This window comes from Phaseolus vulgaris, chromosome 8 (genome assembly GCF_051622355.1).
Source record: "Phaseolus vulgaris cultivar YP4 chromosome 8, ASM5162235v1, whole genome shotgun sequence".
NCBI lineage: Eukaryota > Viridiplantae > Streptophyta > Magnoliopsida > Fabales > Fabaceae > Phaseolus > Phaseolus vulgaris.
This window is the reverse complement of record NC_143505.1, coordinates 41,499,508-41,524,223: the sequence shown is the minus strand read 5'-3', so window position 1 is coordinate 41,524,223 and position 24,716 is coordinate 41,499,508. Positions and strand designations below refer to the sequence as shown.

The 24,716-nt window shown below is 45.4% G+C and overlaps 1 protein-coding gene across 3 annotated transcripts; it reads right to left on the bottom strand.

The window, feature by feature from the left end:
* Positions 1-6,553: 6,553 nt before the first annotated feature.
* CRK42 (cysteine-rich RLK (RECEPTOR-like protein kinase) 42) lies at positions 6,554-10,591 on the bottom strand. Of its 3 annotated transcripts, none has more exons than XM_068632586.2 (6): positions 9,722-10,591; positions 9,052-9,165; positions 8,586-8,936; positions 8,240-8,474; positions 7,499-7,643; positions 6,554-7,396 (listed from the first exon to the last, which is right to left on the bottom strand). In XM_068632586.2, the coding sequence occupies exons 1-6, from the start codon at positions 10,491-10,493 to the stop codon at positions 7,340-7,342; spliced, it is 1,674 nt and encodes a 557-aa protein (XP_068488687.1). In that variant the 5' UTR covers positions 10,494-10,591; the 3' UTR covers positions 6,554-7,339. The 3 variants fall into 3 exon arrangements, with proteins under 3 accessions (XP_068488687.1, XP_068488686.1, XP_068488685.1); XM_068632585.2 differs by having other exon boundaries at positions 6,554-7,370; positions 8,240-8,411; positions 9,722-10,590; XM_068632584.2 differs by having other exon boundaries at positions 6,554-7,370; positions 9,722-10,589.
* Positions 10,592-24,716: the final 14,125 nt, after the last annotated feature.

Below are 24,716 nucleotides of genomic sequence, written 5' to 3'. Positions count from 1 at the left end.
GGCCATTCAGCTTGAAGCCGAGAATGCCTTCCTGCGCCAACAGATCGCAAACCTGGCGGAGGCTCTCGCAGCGAACGAGAGGCGTGCCAATGATCAGGGGTCCAAGCTCAAGGAAGACGAATCCACCATCGCCACCCTTATAACTGAGAAGGTCGTGCTCGAGACTGACAAGGCTGAGCTCGAGGCTGAGAAGACCAAGCTCTGGGAAGAGGCCGCTGATACCTTTGCTGAGGGATTCGACTTGGCCCTCGAGCAAGTTAAGTGCGTTTTCCTGGTGGTTGACTGCTTTCAGTTTGCTATCGACTTCGAGGTGGTGGACGGCGAGATCATTCGCCCTTGATCATTCGCTGTCTTGTTTACATTCCTTTGTACATAAACTGTAAAAACTCTTTATGCATATATAAAATGCCACCTTTCTCTTACTGTTTCTCTTGCTATGCATCTATAACTACTAACTTACTCGAACTTGGCACGAATCTTTACTGTACTTGACTTCTCTACTTCTGACTTTGATCACAACTAACAACACTTGATAATTGATCTGGTGTGGCTTTGCTCGCTTAGGCCTATCGCGTAAGAACTTGTCTAAAACTCTTAAACAACGTTCTAACCACCGATAACCGATCAGAATGCCACGACCACCCACTCATCAGTCATCACGCTTCTGATTCCACCTTACATCCCTTTATATTGCTTGTCACTCCAGCGCTAAGTGCATAGAGGACTGCTACGCCAATCGGCCAAGGATGATGCCTTGTTTTGGGGAAAATAGTGTTTCTCGGTAACCCCTCTTGCCTGCCCCAAGGTCATCAACCCTTAACACGTCGGGTCGTACTTTCCACCTTCTCACTCCTAGGGTGAGAAGGGTTTTAACTAAGAGTTCTACTGCGCCAATAATGATGCTATGCCACTTGGGTAAAGGCGTTTCTCGAAATCCTTCCCTTCCCTTCTTGGGCTTACTAGCACCCCTGACTTTTTGAAACTTAGTTGCCTGCACTCACACCTGGGGGGAGGAGGACTTCAAACCGGTTGCCATGCTCGAGCCTGGGGCGAGGAAGGCCTAATCGATTACCTGCGCTCGCGCCTGGGGCAGGGAGGATTTTAACTTTAAAACTTTGCAAATTCTTATACCGATAACTTCTTTTTATTGGGTGGCCTCATTAGAAACCCTTTTTTAAGGAAAAGAGTGCCCCCTGAACTGTTCAAACTTGTTTAGCGCGAAAGCGCGACTACTTTACAATTTTGACTAAAATAGAACTTCAAGTGTGTGGCATTCCTCGTTCTAGGGATCGCCCCCCGTCCAAAGTCTCCAGCCGATAAGCACCATTCTTCAACACCTGGCATGTATGAGGCTGACCACGCAAACGCGTCTAGATGCCTCTCAATCACCCCGCCGATCTGCCGTCGCGTGTCCTCGCTGAGCGGCCCTCCCAGCTTGAACTTCTTCCCTAGGATCTCCGTCTCCACCCACCCCTCAGCAGGGTGGGGCCTCTTTCACTGGCGATGACCGTCCTGGCGATCCCTGACTCGCAGGGAGTGATCCTGCTCTCTTTCTCAGCTCCTACTTGAGCCACCCCTGAGACCCCAGCACTGCTTCCTCCATCTCAACATCTCCTTGTGTACCTCTTACCAGCCCTGCGACCTCCGATCGCCTCTCGTCCACACCCGGCGGTGGTGTCGAGGTAACATGGCACACACTCCTTTGCTGCTTGAGGTTGTTCTCATAGCAGCGCCTGCCCTCCTTCGGGTCTGACTTAATGGTGATCACCACCCCTTCCATCGACGACAACTTCAACTTCATGTGCCTCGTCGACGATACAGCTCCCAACCTGTTGAGCGTCGGCCTTCCCAACAGTATGTTGTAGGCGGATGGGGCATTAACCACTAAGTACTTGATCTTTTCAGTGCGAGCCACGGTCCCATCCGTGAACGTGGTCCTCAGCTCTATGTAGCCTCGCACCTCCATTTGGTCCCCTGCGAAGCCATACAAGCACCCTGCGTACGACCTCAGTTGATCAAGGGACAACTGCAGTTTGTTGAATATCGGCCAGAACATCACGTCCGCCGAGCTTCCCTGGTCCACGAGGACCCTGTGCACCTTTCTCCCTGCCGTGACGAGGGAGATGACTATAGGATCGTTGTCCTGAGGCACAACGTCCCGGAGATCCGCCTTTGTGAATGTAATGTCAGCATCGGGGGTATGATCTTCTTCCACCGAGTCGACAGCCATCACCGAACGAGCGTACCTCTTCCTCTGAGAGGCTGTACACCCCCCTCCAGAGAAGCCCCCCGCGATCGTGTGCACCTCTCCGTGCACAGGTACCTCGTGTTGCGGATCTTCTACTGGTGGCCCCGACGTCCGATCACCTTGCGCCTCCCGCAAGTAATCGCTCAAAAAGCCACTTTTTACCAACTCCGCGAGCTGGTGTCCCAACACCAAACAAGAGTGCAGTGAGTGGCCATAAGCCTGGTGAAAGTCACACCACACATTCTTTTTCCTTCCCAGCACCTTGTCAGTCTTCTCTGGTGCTTGCAACCGTGCCGCTATGGCTGGAATGGCGATCAGCTCCGCCAATTCCACCACGAAGTCAAACCTGGGGGGCGCGTTACTCTCCCTTGCGCACCCCCTACCCTGGTCCTTCCTAGGCTCGTAAGGGCGAGACTTCCCCTGATCCTTCTTTCTTTCTTTGGCCTCACGCACCCTCATCGGCTGCTGAGACCTGCTCGGTCCTCCGCGCGACTTGGTCGGGGTCGCGCTTCCCCTCTTCTCATAAACCTCCGTCTCTGCTACGATGTGCGCCACAGCACGACGCCTAATCTCCGCAAAGGTGCTGGGGTGATTTCTGATCAACGATTCACTGAAAGGGCCCGACAGAACCCCTTTCTTAAACGCATGCACCAACATATCTTCATCTTTGCTGGGTAGCCTCACCACCTGAGCTCCAAAACGACTAAGGTAGTCCCTGAGGGACTCACCTTGGTTTTATCGCACGTCGAACAAGTCATACGACACCACTTGGGGTGCCCTGTTCAAAATATACTGCTCCATGAACAACTTAGAGAACTGCTGAAACGAGGTGATGTGGCCATCTGGTAGGCTCACGAACCACTCCAAAGCAATTTCGCTCAGGGTGCTCATAAACAGCTTGCAATACACCGCATCCGAACCCCCAGAGAGCATCATCTGGGTGTGAAACGCTGTCAGATGCGTCTCTGGGTCCTCCACCCCAGTAAACAAGGCTTTCACCCCCACCAAGTTTGGTGGCACCACTGCGCTCATAATCTTCGATGAGAAAGGCATGGGGAAAGTCTTGGGGGGAGACGGCGGCGGCGCCACCCTTTCCTCCGCTGCGCATTCCTTCTGCGCTTGCAGCGCCTTGCGCAACTTTCCATTAATTCTGTCTAACTCCTCGTTTCTACTCTGGGATGCAGCCAAATCCGCTTGCATCCTTTCTTGTTCCATTCTTGACGCTGCCACATTGTCTTGCAGCGTTCGCATCATTTCCAAGACATGTGCCATCGTCACAGCTCCTTCTTCAGCTGATGGCGCGGGTGAAGTTTGCCTTGTCCTTCTCATTTTCTCAGCAAAGAACCTTAAGAACAAACAAAATCTGACAGCAAAGTGTGGATGGGATCACAAATTCACACGTGCCCCACGATGGGCGCCAAATGATCTTGCAGGGGATTCGAACGTCGAAGGATTCGCCACGTCACACTCTATCTTCCACCTCCTCAACCGCAACAAATGCAGGAACTCCACAAGAACTCCAAGCAAACCTGCGAAACACACCAAACGGCGCCTCTAGCGGCCGATTGCACTCCGACGCTCAAGTCAGCCTTACAAAACCACCAAAGAACTAAGAATCTCTGCGAGACTCGTGTGCACTTTGTGTGTGTGTAAACTAGTAACTTGCAAGAATGAATCTTACCTCCCTTTGCATGAGCGCGGAATGCCCTTTATATACACTGTTGCGCGCCTAAGTTATCCGTGTACGAAGTAACTTAGCGCGTTTCTTCCACTAGGTGTCTCGTGCAACCTCAGTGTGAGTATCAAGTATGGCTTGGCTAAGCGCACGCACCAGGCATCACCTATTGTGTGAACGATCACCTCTGCTTTGCACCATGCACGTTATGATCAGAGTGTGGCAGAGCAACAGATTAACTAGAATTAGAAACACCATAGTGTAGCCTAAATTACAACCAAATGAACCACTAAATTCTCCCCCTATTTGTCTTCACAAATAGACAAAGAGAATGGATAAAAAAGCATAAAACAACAACGTTCCATGAGAACTCTGAAACCCCATCTCCAATGGGATGTTTTGTCTCTCATAGAAAATAAAAACAACGTTCCATGAAGCTTTTTCAAGAGAACAACAACGGACATGAACAGGTTCCACCACACCCTTCAAAATTGTGTTCTGGCAGAATCGACATCGGTAATTCAACACCTTGTGTTTCTAGGCTTGGAACTCCCACTCCCTCGCTTTACGTGTCTTCAAGGTATAGACTCTCACAACAACACCATCACCCTAATAACCATCACTTATGTGGGTTGGACTTTTTTTTTAAAAATCCAAAACCAGTTGGAAGGAATAACCAATGCAATATATCTAGCTCCACATTTATATTTTTTTTACTCTGAAAGACATATCACATCGGTTAGAAGGACCAACCGATGTAATATGTCATACTCCCAACTATATTTTTTGTTAAATTTTTTGTTTACTCTAAAAAGAACATATTACATCGGTTGGAAGGTGTAATATGTGTCAAATATTTACAAAAATGTCACCGCATTTTTATTTACATCGGTTATCAATTAACCGACCTAATATGATGTTGTAGAATGCGTCATTTGCACTAGTGAAATGACCTATGCAATTGGTTGTCCCATCTTAGACAATGATTTCCCAAAGGGGGTGTAACTAAGTAAGATAAAACTAAATAAATTAATCTACAAAACAATGTCTATATTTCTAAAAAAAATAGAAATCAAATAAAGTGAAAGGTAATTAGTTATTTACCTTTTACTAACTCCATTGAAGAGACTTTGTATCTTCTCTTTAGCAAGATCCATCTCTTCATAAATAAATCCTATGATTAATTTTTCATCTAAATCCACCATACGCAACACTTAATTAGGGGAAAAACACCCTCATAAAATTCAAAATATTTGTCCAGAGATCCTTATCCAATACCAAATTTCAACAAGCCTTCCATCTCTAGTCTTTACAAATTGATTAGATTGTCACCCCTTAGATGTAAACATCCTAATAAGTGATCCCCGGCAACGGCGCCAAAAACTTATTTATCTAATTTGGCAAGTATATCAAGTTAGTTGTAATAATTTGTCTTAGAAAGACGGATGTGGAACCCACAATGAACTGTTAGTTAAAATCATAATCGTAGTATTCACTAAATATAAGAATATGTACAATAATTGAATTCATAAGATATTGATATAAATTTGCATAAAAATTAAATTAAAACAAAATAAATGAGTAAAATAATTCAATTGATAAAATCGGGATTGACGTTAATCTTTCTCACTCATGTATTTTTGGTAAATAAAAACATTGATATTGATGCAACATGTAAGAGTCATTCATATTAATTCCTCAATTATGAAATTATTAAGATTATCTCCTAAATATTGATGTCTTGTATCTTTATAAAACATTCTTATCAATAAGAAAAGATGTTATATAGCAATTGATACATTCAAATTTGTTCCTAGTATCAAAACATATCAAGTATTCTCATTAAGGTCAGATTCTCAAAAGTACTTCCCAGTAAAATCCAAAAATTTCGTTCATGAATAAAAATTCAAGCTTTAAGCACAAAATAAAAGATCTAATAATCAAGTTCATGAATAAAAATTGAAGCTTTAAGCACAAAATACAAGATCCAAGAATCTCATTCATGAATAAAAATTTAAGCTTTAAACACAAAGTACAAGATCCAATAATCAAGTTCATGAATAAAAATTCAAGCTTTAAGCACAAAATACAAGATCCAATAATCACATTCATGAATAGAAATTTAAGCTTTAAACACAAAATACAAAATCCAATAATCATGTTCATGAATAAAAATTCAAGCTTTAAGCACAAAATGACAATACCAATATCAATCAGGAACAAAAATTCACATATAAATACATACATAGTTTGAACAAGTTACTCTCAATCTCCTAGAAAAGAATTTAACCACTTATGGTGCCCATTACATGCACCAAAACCAGAGAAAAAGATCCGATTTTATAAAATGAATATATTAGAAATTGCAACCATATAAGGTTTAAATATTTTAGAATAAATATGGGTTTAGTTCTTCCAAAGTTTTCTGTGGTTTTAGTTTTTTAAGAATATAATTTGGTTTTAGTATTTTCGTCTCTATAACTTAAAAAATATATTATCTTTTACTTTTTTTTTATTTGTAGGAATTCAACAATTATAATTTTTTTATAACAACTAACACATTATGTCCAACGAACTAACCTAGTTTCTCTTTACGTTAATTTTAATTTTAAGTGATTTAAATAACATGCTTATAAAAAACCAGAAACTAGTTTAAATTAGATAACTCTTAAAACCATGTCTCTGTTACATCTACAGTTAATGTCTTAATGACCTGTTGTTGAACCGCTAGCTCACTTGCCACCCTTTCAAAAGGCGACCTTCTTTTCCTTTCTATCTTTACATTTTTTCGGTTATATAAATTGTCTTCCTAGCTCCTAACTCTAACATTTCACTCTTTCTAATAAACAAAAAATTATACATGACTACCCAAAACCAAAGAACATATTCGAAATGACCATGTTTTCTGAATTAGGGATGTTGTCAACCTGTGGAGACCTCCAAAAATATCATGATGTTGCCATAGATTGTGATTGTGAGTATAATGTGAGCCATGCAACAGCTATTGCAGTCACAACACAAAAGCCTTCAAAACTGTGATATGATGACTGCAGTTTAATTTCTTGGAAATCAAACTTGAACAATTGATTCTTCACTTCTTGATGGCCCATCTGAGTTGCGTGAACTAGAGGACTCTGAGTAGATGTAGGATACTCCAATCTTCTTCAAGGCATTGGATATGAAGCTGTTAGTGGTATAAGACTTGGAACCATCTGAGTCCAGCATTCCAGTGCTCAAAAATGGGGGCTGGTTTGGAGTGGGAACGTCTTCATTTGAATTAGTTAGCATGTAAACAACTTGAGAAATGGATGGTCTTAGGGAGGCAGAAGCTTGTGTGCAAAGCAATCCAATTCGAAACACCCTTGATGCTTCAGTTGCAGGATAATCATCTCCCAAGCAAGGATCAACAGCTTCAGTTAATGTGTTTGATCGGTAAAGTTTCCAAACCTGGTGTTCAAAATGATAATTTTCCACTAGAATAATTACAATAACAGAAAGTGTTGAAACCAGTAGTAGCCCAGAAAATGAAAAAAGGTTGTTTCAAATGTTGTGCAAGTTAGGCATAGAAGTTTTACAGTTTGTAGAAGCGAGCCGGAGTCCTCTCGGAAGACATTATTCCTCCTCCCACATACAACCTCTAGAACAAGTACTCCAAAACTATACACATCAGCTTTATCAGTAAGTTGTCCTCTGATTAGGTACTCAGGAGCCATGTAACCTCTAATCCAAAAATAATAAAAGCAGGAATTAATTAAGATTATGGGTCATGTAAGAGAAATAAATAAAATAAACTTTAGTGTTAAATTGCTCTTTACATGTCATGAGGGAATCTTCACAGGAGGGGTTGAGTTGAGCTAGAAATACACATTAAAAGCTTCTATTCATCTTTATCTTAAAAGATTTTGGCTAGTCTGCTGCTTAAAAATATACGAATCCAACATAATTGTTTTTTAGTTTTGAATAATTTTTACCACATAACATGACATTATTTTTATTTGACCCTCTCACAAGATCTATTGTGATTTAAAAAAAAATTGTTCTACTTTAGTATCTGATGCGAGGATTTTCTATTGATGTGAAGAATGACTAACAGAAATGGAAAAACAGAAGTGTTACCTAAATAATAGAAAATAAAATGAAATTATAATATAAAAGGAACTTATTCCAAAAGTTTAGTTAGTTTAATAGGAACTAAAACTATTATCCCAAAGACTAAAATAAAACAAAAAAAGATATTATTAACCTCAAGAATTTATGTCGTATTTTTTACTTGCAGTTTAATCCTTCTAGAACATGTGCTAAATCCAAGGACTTACAGTGTTCCGGCAATTCCAGTGCTCAAATGGGACTTATCAGCTCCAAAACACCGGACAAGGCCGAAATCTGCAATCTTGGGAGTGAGATTGTCGTCCAGAAGAACATTGCTGCTTTTGATATCTCGATGGATGATTCTTATTTTGGTACCTTCATGAAGATATGCAAGCCCCTCTGCAGTTCCAAGAATGATATTAAACCTCTGCTTCCAGTTTAGAATCTGAGTTCTGTTTTTTTCTGCAAAGCAGATTAGTACATCACCTTCGTGAAATTATACATAAGCGTTTGATTTTATGAAATTAAAACAAAAAATGGACTTCACAATGTACTACAATAATGGGAACTTACCGAAGATAAATTGGTCTAAACTCTTTTTGGGCAAGTACTCATACACAAGGAGGCTCTCAGGGCCTTCAATGCTACATCCCAATAGTTTGACAAGGTTCTTGTGTTCAATTCCGCTAATCAAATTCACTTCGTTGAAGAACTCATCCACCCATTGCCTGTTATTGAAGATCAATCTCTTAACCGCAATAACTTTCTTATTTGGGAGAATACCTTTGAAAACTGAGCCAGCTCCACCTTGGCCTAATTTCCTAGAAGAGTTAAAATAATCTGTGGCCTTCTCAAGAGTTTCGTACTTGTAATTCAAGCTAGATTTGCTTATGGAAGAGGAAATATGACCAAGATTATTGTTTTCTGGTGATGCAGGAGAAAAGAAACAGCATAAGAAAGTGAAAACGTAAGAGTTCACAAATTTAACTTTATAGTGTGTAGTAAATAGTAATGATAATTCCTTCTTTATAATGTTCACCTTTTTTTATCCTAGTTAATTTTGTGAAGGCTACATAGGAGGCGGAGAGGATAAGCATTAAAACTGCAGCTGCTGCTAACACTTCTGCGATTATGACTCCTCTTCTTAAGAATCCTGAAAGAGTAAAATTCAGGCAAGGACAAAGACTTAAGTCTTCAAAATAAAACTAGTCGTTTGGTTGTTGGAAAAAAAATAAAATCCTGTAACGAAACAAATTTTTTCTCACTCTGAGCACCGTCTATGAATTAAGATATAGATTCTATATAGGCCAGTGTAGAAACATTGAAAAGCATTGGAGTCATAATGACAAAGACTTAAGTGTGATAGAATTTTTATGGACAACAAAAGTGAACTTCAAATTGCATACTAAAAACAAAGTAGATTGAATTTCCAGATAAGCTTCAAATCCCATTTGAAAACAAAAGAGTAAGAGTTGAAACCAAGGCTTTAAAAAACAATTAGTGACTCAACCATAACTGTGGACCCATTCATCCGCAATTTCTCATCAAAGATCGTGAGAAAACCGTGTTTGCAACGGCAATTTAAAAAAGCTTGCTTGAAACTAAAAGATTACTACATTCATCCACAATTCCCCTTCAAAGATCGCGAGGAAATCGTGACAATGATTGCAATTTAACACCTTGTTTGAAATAAAATCACACATACTCACCATTTTTACCACCTGCATCGCCATCTTCATTGTAGAACTTATTTGTTGAATACCTCAAATAACAGCCAGCATTCAAGGCCCTCCCATCCCTCTTTGGCAAGCACCCTCTCACCTCCTTCCCAGCTTTCCTCAAACACTCTCTACACCCATCACTCCCAATGGTATTCCAGCACTGTGCCAATGCATAAACCCCCTCAACCTCGCCCACAGCAAAGCCACCACCTTTTGCCAGAGCCCTGTTGGTCACACTCTCAACTACCCTTCCAACGCTCTCCTCAAGTTCCAACCTCTCAGTTTTATCAACAACCGTCCCATGCTGTGAGGTGCAGTTCAGTGTATCCCTCAAAGGGTCACTAACCTCCGCATAGAAGCTGTAGTTGTCATAGCGCAAGAAGCAGCCATCTAGGTAGATGCGCGCAGAGACAGAAGGTAGGCAGCGTGGAAGCTTGGTACGGCTTGCGGCGTAGCAGAGAAGGCAATCGGTGTTAGAGAGGTCCTTGAAGCATTGTGCAAAGCCATAAATTGGAATGGACGAGCCTGAAATGTTGACAACGTGAGTGCCCCAGTTGTGGTTGGTCACCAACTGCGAGATGCTCTCCATTTCCTTGGTGAAACTTGGTATGTAGTTGGCTTTCAGAGGGGCCTTGGTGGTTCCACAGTAGAGTCCTGCTTCGGTGATTCTTGGATCGGAGAGTGAGAGGGAGAAAGACGAGAGAAAAAGTGTAGTGAAGAGAATCCATGGTGGATTTGAGGTGATGCTTTTGGTGTTCATTTCTCGGTCTGCTGTTATGGCTAACTACTTTTTTGCCAACTATATATGGGTGGGAGTTATTATAACGTGTTCTTTTCTTTCTTGCTGCGTGTAAGAGTGAGTATTGAAAGAAGAGGCCATAAAGAAAGAAAATATGCGGAAAAATACAAGTTACAATTGGCAACTTCAAAATTTATTGTTGCTTTATTGCTGTTTTTCCCATATTTGTGGAGTGGGCTACTAGAAGCGTGATTGTTCCTAGATCTGCTGTGTGAACAACACAACATTTTACAGCGGTTTTCGATTCACTTTTGTCATCCATGAGGGTTGTTGATGGGTTTTAAAAAGTAATGTGAACATGGATAGAGTGGATTATCCAACCGATACATTAGAATATATAATATATATATCGAATAAATTTTAATAATTTTTTTTTATCATAGTAAAGTATTAATATATAAAAGAACAAACAAAATTGAACATGGTATAATTTTATAGTTTAAATTTTAAAATATTGATAATAAACTAACTAATATTCAAAATAGAATCCTTAATAACAACGTAAATCTGAAAAAAAATAAACAATACAATTTCATAGAATAGTTTAAAAGATATATCTATAACAAAAAAAAAGATAAATTAAGAAAAGGTTAGCAATATTTTTATTGGTCATGCAAGATCAATTCAGAATGATTATACATTTTTCACCATTGTTCCACTTTGATATATTTCCCAAGTCTCATTCGGTTCGAAACAATTAGATTAAATTTTAAAGTTACACATGTGTGGAGTCACATGATGCAACGATTTTTACATAAAAATATTAAGTGACAAGGATTATCTTCAAGAATATACATTTAACATGTTTAATCTTGGCCCTCACCTGATTTTTCATTATTTGAGCAAACATCTCTCTTATTTCATCTATTTTTTTTTTTTTTTTTATTTACATTTTTTCAAGTTTCCTAACTTTATTCTTAAATGATCCTGCCTGTTGACCAAGACGCAAGAGCCTTGCCTCGTCAAACCTGGATCGACTTTGCGCCGTGTTAGCTTCCGTCCTTCGCTCTGATTCATCTCAAGAACCTGCAAAAAGACAGAACGGCGCCGCTGCGGCCGATCACGCTCCGACACCCAAGTCAGCGACTGAACCACCAAATACTAAGAGAAAACTTAAGAACTCTCAGGAACCGTGCAAAATTCTCTCTCAGCGTACTCAAGTTCTCGCAAGCGTAAAGAAGTATTCTAAAACGCGCGTACCTCAGAAGTTCGTTAGAATCTCTTATATACCTGTGCACTTTCTCTCTCCTGACAGTTACACATCTGGACACGTGGCTCGCATCCAGCTGTACACGTGTCACCATCTGGAGCATCATTGACTTGGGCGCCACTTCGTACTCTTCAGGCTTTTCGGCTAAGTTACTTACGCAAGAAACAACTCAGCGCATAACTGCCTTGGAGCGTGATCTCTTCTGCGTGGCGAGTACTGGTGCCTTCATACACACCTTCCCTGTGGTCTCGTCGGCCGCCTTCATGATCTACTTCACTTGCTTCATCGTGCATGCTCGGGTGGTTCAGTCGCTGAAGGCGCCATGACTATGGCGCAGATGGTGGAGATCATGCGTGCGCTGCCGGCGAACGTGGAGGCATCGCGCATAGAGCAGGCAAAGATGCATGAGGACCTAGTCGCCTCTCAGGCCAGGAATGAAGAGCTCAGCAGAGTGACTGAGGAGTTGCGCCAAGCTCTTCAGGAGCAGAGAGGACGCCCGGTCGCTGAAGAGGCCGCACCGTCGTCGCCACCTCGCGTTTTTCCTATGCCATTCGCACAGGCGATCACAGACATGCCTATCCCTGCGAGTGTGGTACCCGTGAAGGCTACTATTGTTGGGTTTAATAGTGCCAAAGTTCAAGAGGGGGGGTGAATTGACCTTTTAAAACTTTCTCGCAGAAACAGTGTTTAACACAGTTTTACAGAAAATAAATCGATTTATGTGAAAATGAACAGATTTATTTCAGCACTGTTTTTGTTTGAAACGCTTTTAATTCAGGAAGGTTAATCACAAGATTATGCAGTGAGAATTTCCAGCAGCACACACACAAATATCAGATTTGAAAAACAGTGGAACACAAAACAGCAAGCCTCAATTTCAAGCAAGTGATTAAGGTTCAATTGATAGCATGCTAATTAATTGAGTGACCTTTGCAAACAAGCTGTTCCAGTGGCTTTTAACAGACTATGAGTGTTCTTCTTGATGTCAAGCAATTTTCCAGAAATTAAGAACAATGAATCACAGAACAGCAAGCTTCAACTTTAAGTAATTTGTTTAAGGTTCAATTAATAGCATTTACAGTTTCTTGAGCAGCCTATCACAGTCAATCTGTTCCAGTGGCTTTTAGCAGATTTTATATGTTCTTATCAGATTAAAACAGCTTTTTCAGAAATCAAGAACAGTATGCACAGTGCCCAGAAAGAACAGATTTATTTTCAATTGAACAGATTTATTTCTTTGCTGTTTTATCAATTATGCAGAAACGATATTGCAGAGAGTGAGAGAGAATGAACACAAGCAGTTATACTGGTTCACTCAACCTGAGCTACATCCAGTCTTCACCAACAACAGGTGGAAATCACTAAAACACAGTACAATCAAGTACACTTCCCACTGTTCTTGAAACCTACAAGAACTTAGGTACTCTTGCTGAAAAAACCTATTTCAGCACACACACACACCCACTCTCCAAGAACACCTATCAAGAAGAGGGATCAACCAAACTATTACAAGTAATAAAAAGTGAAACGACTACACCTGATTGAGGTAACAAAGATCAGCCTTAAACCAGTAGGCAAGATTGCTAGAACAGTAGCTGCACCTCACACCAAGCTTTTGGAACCAAACCAAGAACAAGCACTTTGTGATTTTCGAAAATCACAAAGTGCTAATCCTTTGTAAACCTTTGATTCTCTGCTGTAAAACTCGTTTTTGCAAATGTATGAATTGTTGAATTGATTGTGAACTCAGAAAACAAGTTTGCATTTTATAGAGAACCAACTTATAACAGATATTTGAAAAACAGTTAAAGCTGTTATAAAATGAACAGATTGAAAATAAAATGAACAGATTTATTTTCAAAAAGCAGTTAGAGAATTTGTTAAGTGAGGAGACTTAGTCAACCATTCTGGTGCTGAGATAAAACTGAAAAACGTTTAAGCTTGACATGGCACCAGAGGCAAAAAAGAATCTATTCATTTACAGATGAACATATTTATTTTTCAAAACGAAAACAGAGAAAGTTTAACTATTTGAAACTCAGTCGTTTTGAAAAGAAGAAGACTTAGTCAAAATACCTGATGCACAAAATCTAATTTTTACAAGACTTTAGCCAAGGCATCAGTGAAAAAAATGAATCTGTTTATTTAGAAAAGAACAGATTTATTTTTATGCAGTAAACGTGTTTTTGTGTAAAACATGTGAAAAACAGTTTAAGAAAACTTATGCTTGTTCTTAACACATGGCCAGTGGTTATGAGGTGAGTTACTCAGCAAAAAGCCCACTCTTAGACAACCTCTAAGCACTAACTAAGACATACTTAAAGCAAAGCAAAAATACATGAAAAGTACATACAAGTCTTCATCAAACACTATATATAAGTCTTCATCAAACACAATCTTGAAGGGGCAGCAACCATCTTCAACAACTTTCACCGGCGTGGAGGATCCTGAGGCACATCTCACCACGTTCCACACGTAGATGATGCTGTCAGGAGGCTCGGATGCCGTGTATTGCAAGATGTTTGTGAGCACGCTCCAGGGGACAGCACTGGAATGGTTTGTGAGCCTGCCTACAGGTCACATAACCAATTTCCAGCAGTTTTCGAAGCTTTTTGTCGAGTAGTACATAGTGAACAAGGCGCCGCCTAGGGTGTCTTATGATCTGTTTGACATAAGGCAGTACCAGGGAGAGTCCCTCAGGGACTACTTGAATCGTTTTGGGGCGCAAATGGTCCGCTCGTCGGCCAAGGACGAAGAGATGTTGGTTTACGCCTTCAAGAAGGGCGTGCTGCCGGGACCTTTCTGCGAGGCGTTGATCAGGGCTCACCCCGCCATGTTTGCTGAGGTTAGGCGACTTGCGGTGGCCCACATCGCCGATGAGAGTGAGGTCGCCGAGAAGAGAGGGAGCGTGGCCCCCGCTAGGCCACGTGCCCAGACCAGGATCCACCACAGAGGGTGCTGGAGACAGCGGCAGCTAAGAGGGATCAAAGGACCCGCCATCCTTATGATCCAAGGAAAAACAAGGGCAGGGGCCCAGGGCGCCCCAGGGAGTACAATCGCCCACCAAAGCATAAGTTTGTCATGGGGCTGGCAGACCTGATCGCCATCCCCAATATAGCAGCCAGGCTCAAGGCACCCGAGAGGGTGGGTGACAAGGTGTTGGGACCAAAGCCAGACGCCTGGTGCGAATTCCACCAGGGCTTTGGTCACACCGTGGATTCATGTTTGGCCTTGGGATACCAGCTCGACGACCTGGTCAAAAGCGGGTTCCTAAATGATTACCTGCTGGACAGGAGGATGGGGGGAGCGTCGAGCTCCCAGCCGGCGGGTGGTGAGGCTCAGCAGCACGAGATGCCCACTCATGGAGAGATCCACACCATCGCTGGGGGTTTTTCGGGTGGTGGATGCACCGCGTCACAGAGAAAGAAATATGCAAGGTCTGTGATGACGGTGGACATGTTCGAGGACCACTCGCCAGATGTGGACATCACGTTCACAAGGGGAGATCTCAGGGACGTTGTGCCTCATGACAACGATCCAATAGTCATCTCGCTTGTTACGGCGGGAAGGAAAGTCCACAGGGTTCTGGTGGACCAAGGAAGCTCGGCAGATGTGATGTTCTGGCCGACTTTCACACAGCTGCAGTTGCCCCTTGACCAGCTGAGGCCCTATGGAGGGTGCTTGTATGGTTTTGCTGGTGATCAGGTGGAGGTCAGGGGGTACATAGAGTTAAGAACTACATTCACGGATGAGGCGGGCTCGAGGACGGAGAAAATCAAGTACCTCGTCGTGAATGCTCCCTCAGCTTATAACATTCTGTTGGGAAGACCAACGCTCAACAGGATAGGAGCTGTGCCTTCAACCAGGCACATGAAGGTGAAGTTGCCATCGATGGAAGGGGTGGTGATCACCATCAAATCTGACCAGAAGGAAGCGAAGAAGTGCTATGAGAATAGCCTGAAAAACAAGAGGTCAGTAAGTTACATCACAACGAAGCCGCCTCCCGGTGTGAAGCCCAGGCCAACAGAATGGCGAGTTGTTGATGCAGCGATGGAGGTGGCCGCTGGAGACGACGTCGCCATGATGGATGCTGAGGCTGAGGGAGAGAACGCCGATCGGGAAGAAGAGGCGAGGAACCGCCCAGAGGAAGCGAGGGAATTGGCAATCGCCAGGGCGGTGATCGCCAGGGAAGCTAGACCCAAACCCGTCGAGGTGGCTCGAAAGGGAGATCGGGGGGAAGGTCTTCAAGCTGGGAATATCCTTGGAGGCTGAGCTCCAAGACTAGATCGCCAAGGTGATAGAGCGGCATCTGGATGCTTTTGCATGGTCTGCTTCAGACATGCCGGGAATCGACCCCGACTTCTTGTGCCACCATCTAGCAATGGATCACCAGGTCAGGCCAGTGCGACAAAGAAGAAGGAAGTTCAACGAGGAGAGAAGACAGGCGATCGGGGATGAAACACAGAAGCTCCTCGCTGCAGGCCACATCAGGGAAGTCCAGTACCCTGAGTGGCTGGCCAATGTCATACTGGTGAAGAAAAGCAATGGGAAGTGGCGCATGTGCGTCGATTTCACTGACCTAAACAAGGCTTGCCCAAAGGATTCGTATCCTTTGCCAAGCATAGACGCCCTGGTTGACAGTGCTGCAGGGTGCAAGTTGCTGAGCTTCCTGGACGCCTTCTCGGGGTACAACCAGATAAAGATGCATCCCATGGATGAAGAGAAGACCGCCTTCATGACCGAGAGATCGTGCTACTGCTACAAGGTGATGCCCTTTGGGCTGAAGAATGCGGGGCCACGTACCAAAGGTTGATGGATAGGGTACTTGCACCAATGCTGGGGAGGAATGTGCAAGCGTACGTGGATGATATGGTTGTGACCTCGCCGGAGAAGAGCAAGCACGTTGCGGACTTGGAGGAGTTGTTCAACACAATCGCCAAGTTCAGATTAAAGCTGAACCCCAAGAAGTGCATTTTTGGCGTGGAGGTGGGGAAGTTCTTGGGATTCCTCTTAATTGAAAGAGGAATAGAGGCCAATCCTGATAAGTGCGCTGCCATCATGGTGATGAGGAGCCCGGCTACTGTGAAGGAGGTGTAGCAACTTACAGGTCGGATTGCCGCCCTGTCTCGTTTCGTGTCGGCTAGCAGAGAGAAGGGCCATCCGTACTTCCAGTGTTTAAGGCGGAACAACAAGTTTGCATGGACGAAGGAGTATGAAGAGGCCTTCGTCAAGCTTAAGGAGTACCTGGCGAGCCCGCCGGTTTTGTGCAAACCGTTGGTAGGGACCCCTCTCAAGTTGTACTTTGCTGTGACTGAGAGAGCGGTGAGTGCGGTGCTCGCCCAAGACCAAGACCAGGCTCAAAAGCCTATTTACTTCGTCAGCAAGGTGCTGCAGGGCCCGGAGGTGAGATATCAGGCCTTGGAGAAAGCTGCATTGGCTGTGGTATTTTCGGCGAGGAGGTTGCGCCACTATTTCCACAGTTTTACCATACTGGTGATGACCGACTTGCCCATCCAGAAAGTCCTGAAGAAGCCTGATGTAGCTGGGAGGATGGTGAAGTGGGTGGTGGAGCTGTCGGAGTTCGATATCAAGTATGAGCCCCGAGGTCCGATCAAGGGGCAGATTTTCGCTGATTTCGTGGTCGAGCTCTCGTCAGAAGCAATACGAGTTGAGGGGAATGATTTTCGTTGGGTGCTCTCGGTGGACGGATCGTCGAACCAGCAGGGTAGCGGTGCTGGAGTCATCCTGGAAGGGCCCAACGGTGTGCTGATTGAACAGTCCCTGAGGTTTGCCTTCAAAGCCAGCAACAATCAAGCAGAATATGAGGCGCTGATCGCCGGAATCTTGCTGGCCAAGGAGATGGGAGCCAGGGTGCTGATGGCTAAGAGTGACTCGCTGTTGGTCACGGGACAAGTAACAGGCGAGTTCCAGGCCAAGGATCCACAAATGGCGGCTTACCTAGAGTATGTGCGGGAGTTGAAGAGTTCCTTTGTCTCCTTTGAAGTGGTCCACTTGCTAGCTAAGCTCGCCAGTTCAGGCAAGGGGGGTAGGCAGAGGACAGTGATCCAAGAAACTCTGAAGACGCCTAGAGCATTTGTGGCAGATCACCTGGTTCTTCAAATAAGCAAGTCGACGGAGAAAGCGGCGAGGAGTCACAGATCTTTGACTCAGGAGACCTTGAGATCGCTGAGAATAAGAGCATGTCGGGGGGAGAAGGTGAGCATTACGCAGGTCTGCGCCACCCATGAGCCAGACACGTGGATAACGCAGTACAAACGATGCCTGGTAGATGGCCTTCTCCCGCTGGATCCGATGGAGGCCAGGAAGATAAAGAAGAACTCCAGCAAGTTCACTATGATTGATGGCGAGTTGTATAGGTTTGGGTTCACACACCCACTCCTGGAATGTGTGCACGGAGAGAAATGTGCAAGAATTATGGCCGAGCTCCATGAAGGGATATGCGGAAGTCACGTCGGGGGTCGAGCTCTGGCCGCGAGAACCCTCCGTGCAGGTTACTACTGGCCAACAATGAGGGAGGACTGCAAGAAGTATGCACAGTGTTGCAAGCAATGTCAGCAGCACGCCGATTGGCACAAAGCGCCTCCTGAGGAGTTAAAGTTGATTTACAGCCCTTGGCCGTTTCATACGTGGGGGATCGACATTCTGGGACCTTTCCCATTGGCGATCAGGCAGATGAAGTACTTGGTGGTGGCGATTGAATATTTCACCAAGTGGATCGAAGCAGAACCAGTGGCCCAGATCACCGCGCACAAGATCGAGAGTTTTGTATGGAAGAACATCGTGTGCCGGTTTGGTGTGCCTAAGCGCCTGGTGTCAGACAACGGGACTCAATTTGCAAGTCACCTGTTGAAGAAGCTGTGCGAAGAGGTGGGAATTCAACAAGTGTTTGCATCCGTCGAGCATCCCCAGACAAATGGCCAAGTAGAGTCCGCCAATCGGGTATTGCTAAGAGGCTTGAAGAGAAGACTAGAGAAAGCCAAGGGAACGTGGGCTGAGGAGGTACCCCGTATAGTTTGGGCGTACCACACCACCGAGCAGTCAGGAACCCATGAGACCCCGTTTAGCTTGGTCTATGGATGCGACGCAATGATTCCAGTGGAAATCCAGGAGAGCTCGCCGAGATTCCAGAACTTTGTAGCGGAAGACTCGAATGAGGAAAGAAGGCTGAATCTGGATTTGTTGGACGAGGTCAGGGAGGAGGCGAGAGTTAAAGCTGAGGCAGTGAAAAGAAGGATTGAACGAAGGTATAACTCGAAGGTGATGCCAAGGCAGTTTAAAGAAGGCGACCTGGTGATGAGGAAGGCCCACCAGTACGAGATGGAGAACAAGTTGTCGCCTAAGTGGACGGGACCGTTCAGGATAACCGAGGCGCTCGGGAACGGTGCCTACCGCTTAGAAACATTGGAAGGAGGGGCGATTCCTCGCACTTGGAACGCCACGCACCTCAAGTTATATTACAGTTAAAAGCTTTGTAAGTAAAAACAAACACGAAGAGTTTGCAAGCTTTCTGTTAAAACAGTTTGAAGGGGGCACTCTTTTTTCCCTAAGGAGGGTTTTTAATGAGGCCACCCAATAAAGAAGAGTTTTTCAAAGTTTAAAGTGTTTTAGATTGCATGCTTGTTGTTATTACGAAAGTTTTGAAAAAAGACCTTGTCACTCGTATGTGATTTAAGGCGAGTTGAAGTTATGTTGCATGCTTTCTAAAAGTTTTAAGTCCCCATCGCTTTTCGGCGATTGGCGGCATCAGTTAAAGTTAAAAGACCCCATCGCTTTTCGGCGATTAGCGGCATCAGTTAAAGTTCTAAAAGTCCTCATCGTCTTTCGGCGATCGGAGGCACCAGCAACGTTTAAAAGACCTCAACGCCCTCGTGCGTCCTGAGGCAAGAAAGAGATTAAAAGACCTCCTCGCCGTCGAGCGAGTGCAGCGAGAAAGAGAAAAAGTCCTCAGTGCCTCCAGGGAAGAGAAGATGTAGCCCCTGGAGCAATGTAGAGGCACCAGTAAAAAGTCCTCAGTGCCTCCAGGGGAGAGAAGATGTAGCCCCTGGGGCAATGTAGAGGCACGAGATAAAAGACCTTCTCGCTGTCGAGCGAGTTCAGGCGAGTTAAAGACCTTCTCGCCATCGAGCGAGTTCAGGCAAGATAAAATCCTTCTCGTCTCGAACGAGTTCAGGTACGGTGTGGAGGGTGGAAGAAGTGTAAAGGATAGCTAAGGTAGGTTCGAAGAGAACGCCTAGCTATCCGGTTTATTGTTCTGAAACCCTGGGAGGTAGAGAGGGATCCGAAAGGCGCCTCTACCCCCGGACGAGGGAACAATAGCCAAGTTATGAAGGCAAAAGGAGGCTTACATCGCCGGGACCCGATGGCGATCAGAGGAGAGTCAGGCGATGACAAGAGTAAGGGCCCGTTTTGATGGAGCAGATCAGGTGAACTATGTCTTAAACTATCAGCTGGATTGAAACTCGCTGTTTAGTAAGTAGTTTCGCACTGAAATTCATTGCCTTAAAGTTCACAAGTTATTAAAATGCTATCGTTCGAAAGTTGATAGCTTGATCGAGTTCGAAGCAGTAAGTAAACAGTTGCGCCCGCGAAATTGCTAAGTTAAATTCGTTTAAGCGATTTTTACAAGAAGAAGCAAAGCAAACAGAGAAACCATATGAAGAAGCAGAAAAATTTATAATAAGGTGGTATCAGTTCGAAATACATAAGAAGAGAGGTGATCCTGCCTGTTGACCAAGACGCAAGAGCCTTGCCTCGTCAAACCTGGATCGACTTTGCGCCGTGTTAGCTTCCGTCCTTCGCTCTGATTCACCTCAAGAACATGCACAAGACAGGACGGCGCCGCTGCGACCGATCACGCTCCGACGCCCAAGTCAGCGACTGAACCACCAAAATACTAAGAGAAAACTTAAGAACTCTCAGGAACCGTGCAAATTTCTCTCTCAGCGTACTCAAGTTCTCGCAAGCGTAAAGAAGTAATGTAAAACGCGCATACCTCAGAAGTTCGTTAGAATCTCTTATATACCTGTGCATTTTTTCTCTCCTGACAGTTACACATTTGGACACGTGGCTCGCATCCAGCTGTACACGTGCCACCGTCTGGAGCATCCTTGACTTGGGCGCCACTTCTTACTCTTCAGGCTTTTCGGCTAAGTTACTTACGCAAGAAATAACTCAACGCATAATTGCCTTGGAGCGTGATCTCTTTTGCGTGGCGAGTACGGGTGCCTTCATACACACCTTCCCTGTGGTCTCGCCGGCCGCCTTCATGATCTACTTCACTTGCTTCATCGTGCATGCTCGGGTAAGCTGTTCCCCGACCTCAACCTCTGGCTAGCTAGGGAATGACTATCTGACGGCTTCATCCTCTGCTTCGAAAGCCTGGAACAAGCTTCACTGATCCTTCGGCGATGTCCTCCTTTCGGCGATCTCTGATCACTTGGCCGCCTGGGTTCGCATCCGGCGACTTCATCACAAACCTGGTGACCGCCGGTTTAGGTATGCTAGAGATTGGAGCACGCCAACTTAAGGACTGACGACTACACGAGCCCCCTGACTTCCTTCCCTTCTGCCAGCCATGAGCCCTGCTCAACACGCCTACATAATAGCTTGCTGCCACGTCATCACTTCCGACTACCTGGGCGGTACACAAGCCCCCCAGTCTTAAGCGAAGACTTGTCCAGCGAAAAGACTAAGTGGTCACGTCACTGCCGATCTACGTGGCGCTGGTGCAGAATTCCAAACGTTCGTACCTTCTGCTTTTCTGACGCTCCACCAAACACCTTTTCCAATCGCTCGACACGTGGCTTCATCAACGGTCATCTTCAGCTGTCGTTTGCGCTTCCAAAAACGTTTGAAAAACCCTTAAACCCCTTTCATTTTTACTGTTTCATCATCTTTCTGCCTTCTCAAAACGCTCTGAGTTTTCTCTGCAAACCCACGACGCTCTTCGTCTCTCTCAATCCTCAACTCCCTTCAATGCTCATCTGATCATCGAAAGGTACCTCTTTTACTTCCTCTGTTGATATTTGCTGCATTTTAACCGATTCGCATCATCCATTATCTGCCTGGTGCATACGCTGTGGGTTGTTTCTTCTTCTTCTCCCTTTTCGTCACTTAGGGCTTCGTCTTCCATTACTTTCATCACAACGAACTTTCGTTCGTTCGTTTTCATCCTTCCTCCACAATCGAGTCGATCTTTACGACCTTCGTTCATCTTTCTTTTTCTTTTTCCTTTGCAGTTCCCGCGATGGCTCGTACAAAGACCACCGGGAATCCTCCTCCTTCATCACGAAACCCTCCATCCCAAACGCAAAACCTACCGCGAGTATCTGGTGCTCCCTCTTCCCAGGCTGAGAGGCCTGTAACCTCTCGTCCCAACCTTGCTTAGGCAACTCCACCAGTCGCCGGAGGAGCCTCCATTCCCACTCCAGACTTCAAGAAACTCTACCCATGGGCCACCCCAACTTTGCTGAAGGAGACTTCTTCAGTAAACTCTGCGTTGGCGGTGTTACGGTTGAAGAAAGGGGACGAACCCAACCTTTCGTTCCACAAGGAGCACGACGACAAACTGATGGTGCTGCCTTGCCCCCCCCCCCCCCCGACGTGCCAATCTGCGCGGATGACAAGGGGAACAACGACGAGCTGTTCTGCTTCCTTTATACTACTCTCTTCAAGAAGGTGAAACTCAGGCTTCCCTTCACCCGTTTAGAACGGGAACTATTGACCGAGCTCAACATCGCCGTTGCCCAGCTCCATTCCAACAGCTGGACATTCGTGCGGGCATTTCAAATTATGTGCGCGCACTTGGGACTACCGGCCTCGGTAGACTTCTTCCTTTTCCTGTTCGAGGCCAAGAATCCTGGAGACCGCCTCTGGGTGAGCTTAAACGGAATTGCTGGGAGATCGATCCTCTCTATCTTCCAGCAATCTTACAAAGATTGGAAGGGAAAGTTCGTCCAAGTGCTCCAAAATGACCAAGACCCTTCACTGCTCGACGGCTTTCCCTTGTACTGGGTAAACAAGGGAAATAAGGACTCCAAGGAAAGCTTCAGAAGGCCAAGAAGTCCTGACAACATGGGCGAGTTGGACAGGGACCTCTGCCTTTTCTGGAAGAGCGTAGCGGCTGCTAACATCACCTTTCCCACCTCCGCAATAATCACCTTCGAGTTCCTCGAGGGCCAACTCGAAGCCCACATAGGTTAGCACTTACCTTGACACTTAGGTTTTCGCCTTGTGCTGCATCTCTGTTATCTATTATTGGGCGTCCCGTTTGTTGCGCACTAGACTTGGTTTTTATTTCCTGCACCATTTGTTTGTCTCATTTGCACACGTACTCATACATTTCACCTTTGCCTTTGCACTTAATTGTATATTTTTGCACTGTGCAGATCTCATGCTGGGCAAAGGCTAATTAGCGGAACTGAGGGCGCTCGCCCGAACCCACAAACTGGCCTCGGGTTCTCAAACTGTGCTTAACTCGGTGGTGGAGATCGCCGCTGCTCAGGGCAGATCGCCCCCTCAAGGCCCAGCTCCTCCAGAAGCACTGCCCGCCCCTTAACGAAAGAAGCTCGTCTTAAAGAAACCAAAGAGGAAAACTCCTCTAGTGGTTCAAGAAGACGAGGATGAGGATGATGAGGCAACTGAGGACGACCTCATTACCAAAAGGAGAAGGGTGGCACCTTCTTCACCACCTGCTCCACCTACTCTCCCAACACCAACACCGCCCTCTCCCCCAGCTCCAACACCGCCAGTCCAAGCAGTACCCTTGGCAGCAGCACTTCCTGCGGTTGAGGCCAACGAGCCCAACTTCATGGAGAACCCTCCGAGCGCCTCCACGCCATTCGTATCTGCTGGAGAGGGTCCTCCTTCAACCACCTCAATCGCTGAAGCTGCACCAGGTGGGGATGAAGGCGCTCATAACTCGCCAATAATCATTACCGAGTCCCCCACATCACCACCACGCCAGGAAGCCCAACCTCAACAACCAATTCAAGAGGGTGGTGGTCAGAGTCAGCACCAGGCTCCTCCAGCACCTCCACCAACAGCGGCTGCAAGCCTTCCCCTCGCGGTCAAAGGAATCTGGGGGCCCTTCACGGCTAAGCTCAAAATGATGGCAGAGGACCTCCCCTCTATCATAACCAAAGCTGTGGAGAGCTCCAACAAAAAACTTCAGGATGATATCTCCACACTCGAAGAGGAGAATCGCCTGATAAGAATCGAGGCGGAGAAGCTGTCTTGCAACCTCATGATGGCAGAGATCGACCACTCAAGGGTGGAGGATGCCATGAGCGCCGAGCTGCGGGTCGCACGCAAGGAGACCTCCGATCTACGCCAGAAACTGCACCTCCTAGCTCAAGAGAAGATCGAGCTAGAGAGTAAGCTGGTTCCCTACCGGCTCAAGGTGGCTGACTTGGAGGCATCAATAAAAACGGATGCAGCCAAGGTAGAGAACCTTGAGAAAAGGTCGGTTGATCGGGAGGTTCTCCTAGGAAAGGTCGAAAAGGAGAGGGATGACGCCGTGGCTAAGCTCGCCGAAGCTAGAGAGGAGAATGAAAAGATTGCTGCAGAGCTGGCCCAGGTGCGGGAGGAAAACAAGAAGGTTGCTGATGACCTCGCTCAGACTCGTAGGGAAACTGAAGAACTAAAGAAACGAGCTGACGAGCTGAAGCAGCAAACCGAAGGGCTCAAGCAACAAAACGAAGAGCTTGAGCTGAGCTCTGCCCAAGTCCTCGTCGCTGGGTTCGACGCCGCCCTGGAGCAAGTCGCCTGCCAATACCCCGATCTCGACCTCTCCATGCTGTCAATATGTAATGAAGTGGTGGATGGGAAGATCGTTCCTTCTGAAGATTAGCTGCTTCCCTCCATCACTCATTTGCCTATTTTCTTTGCACAAACTTTGTAATAACTTTTCTTTTCTTCTTATGTATTTCGAACTGATACCACCTTATTATAAA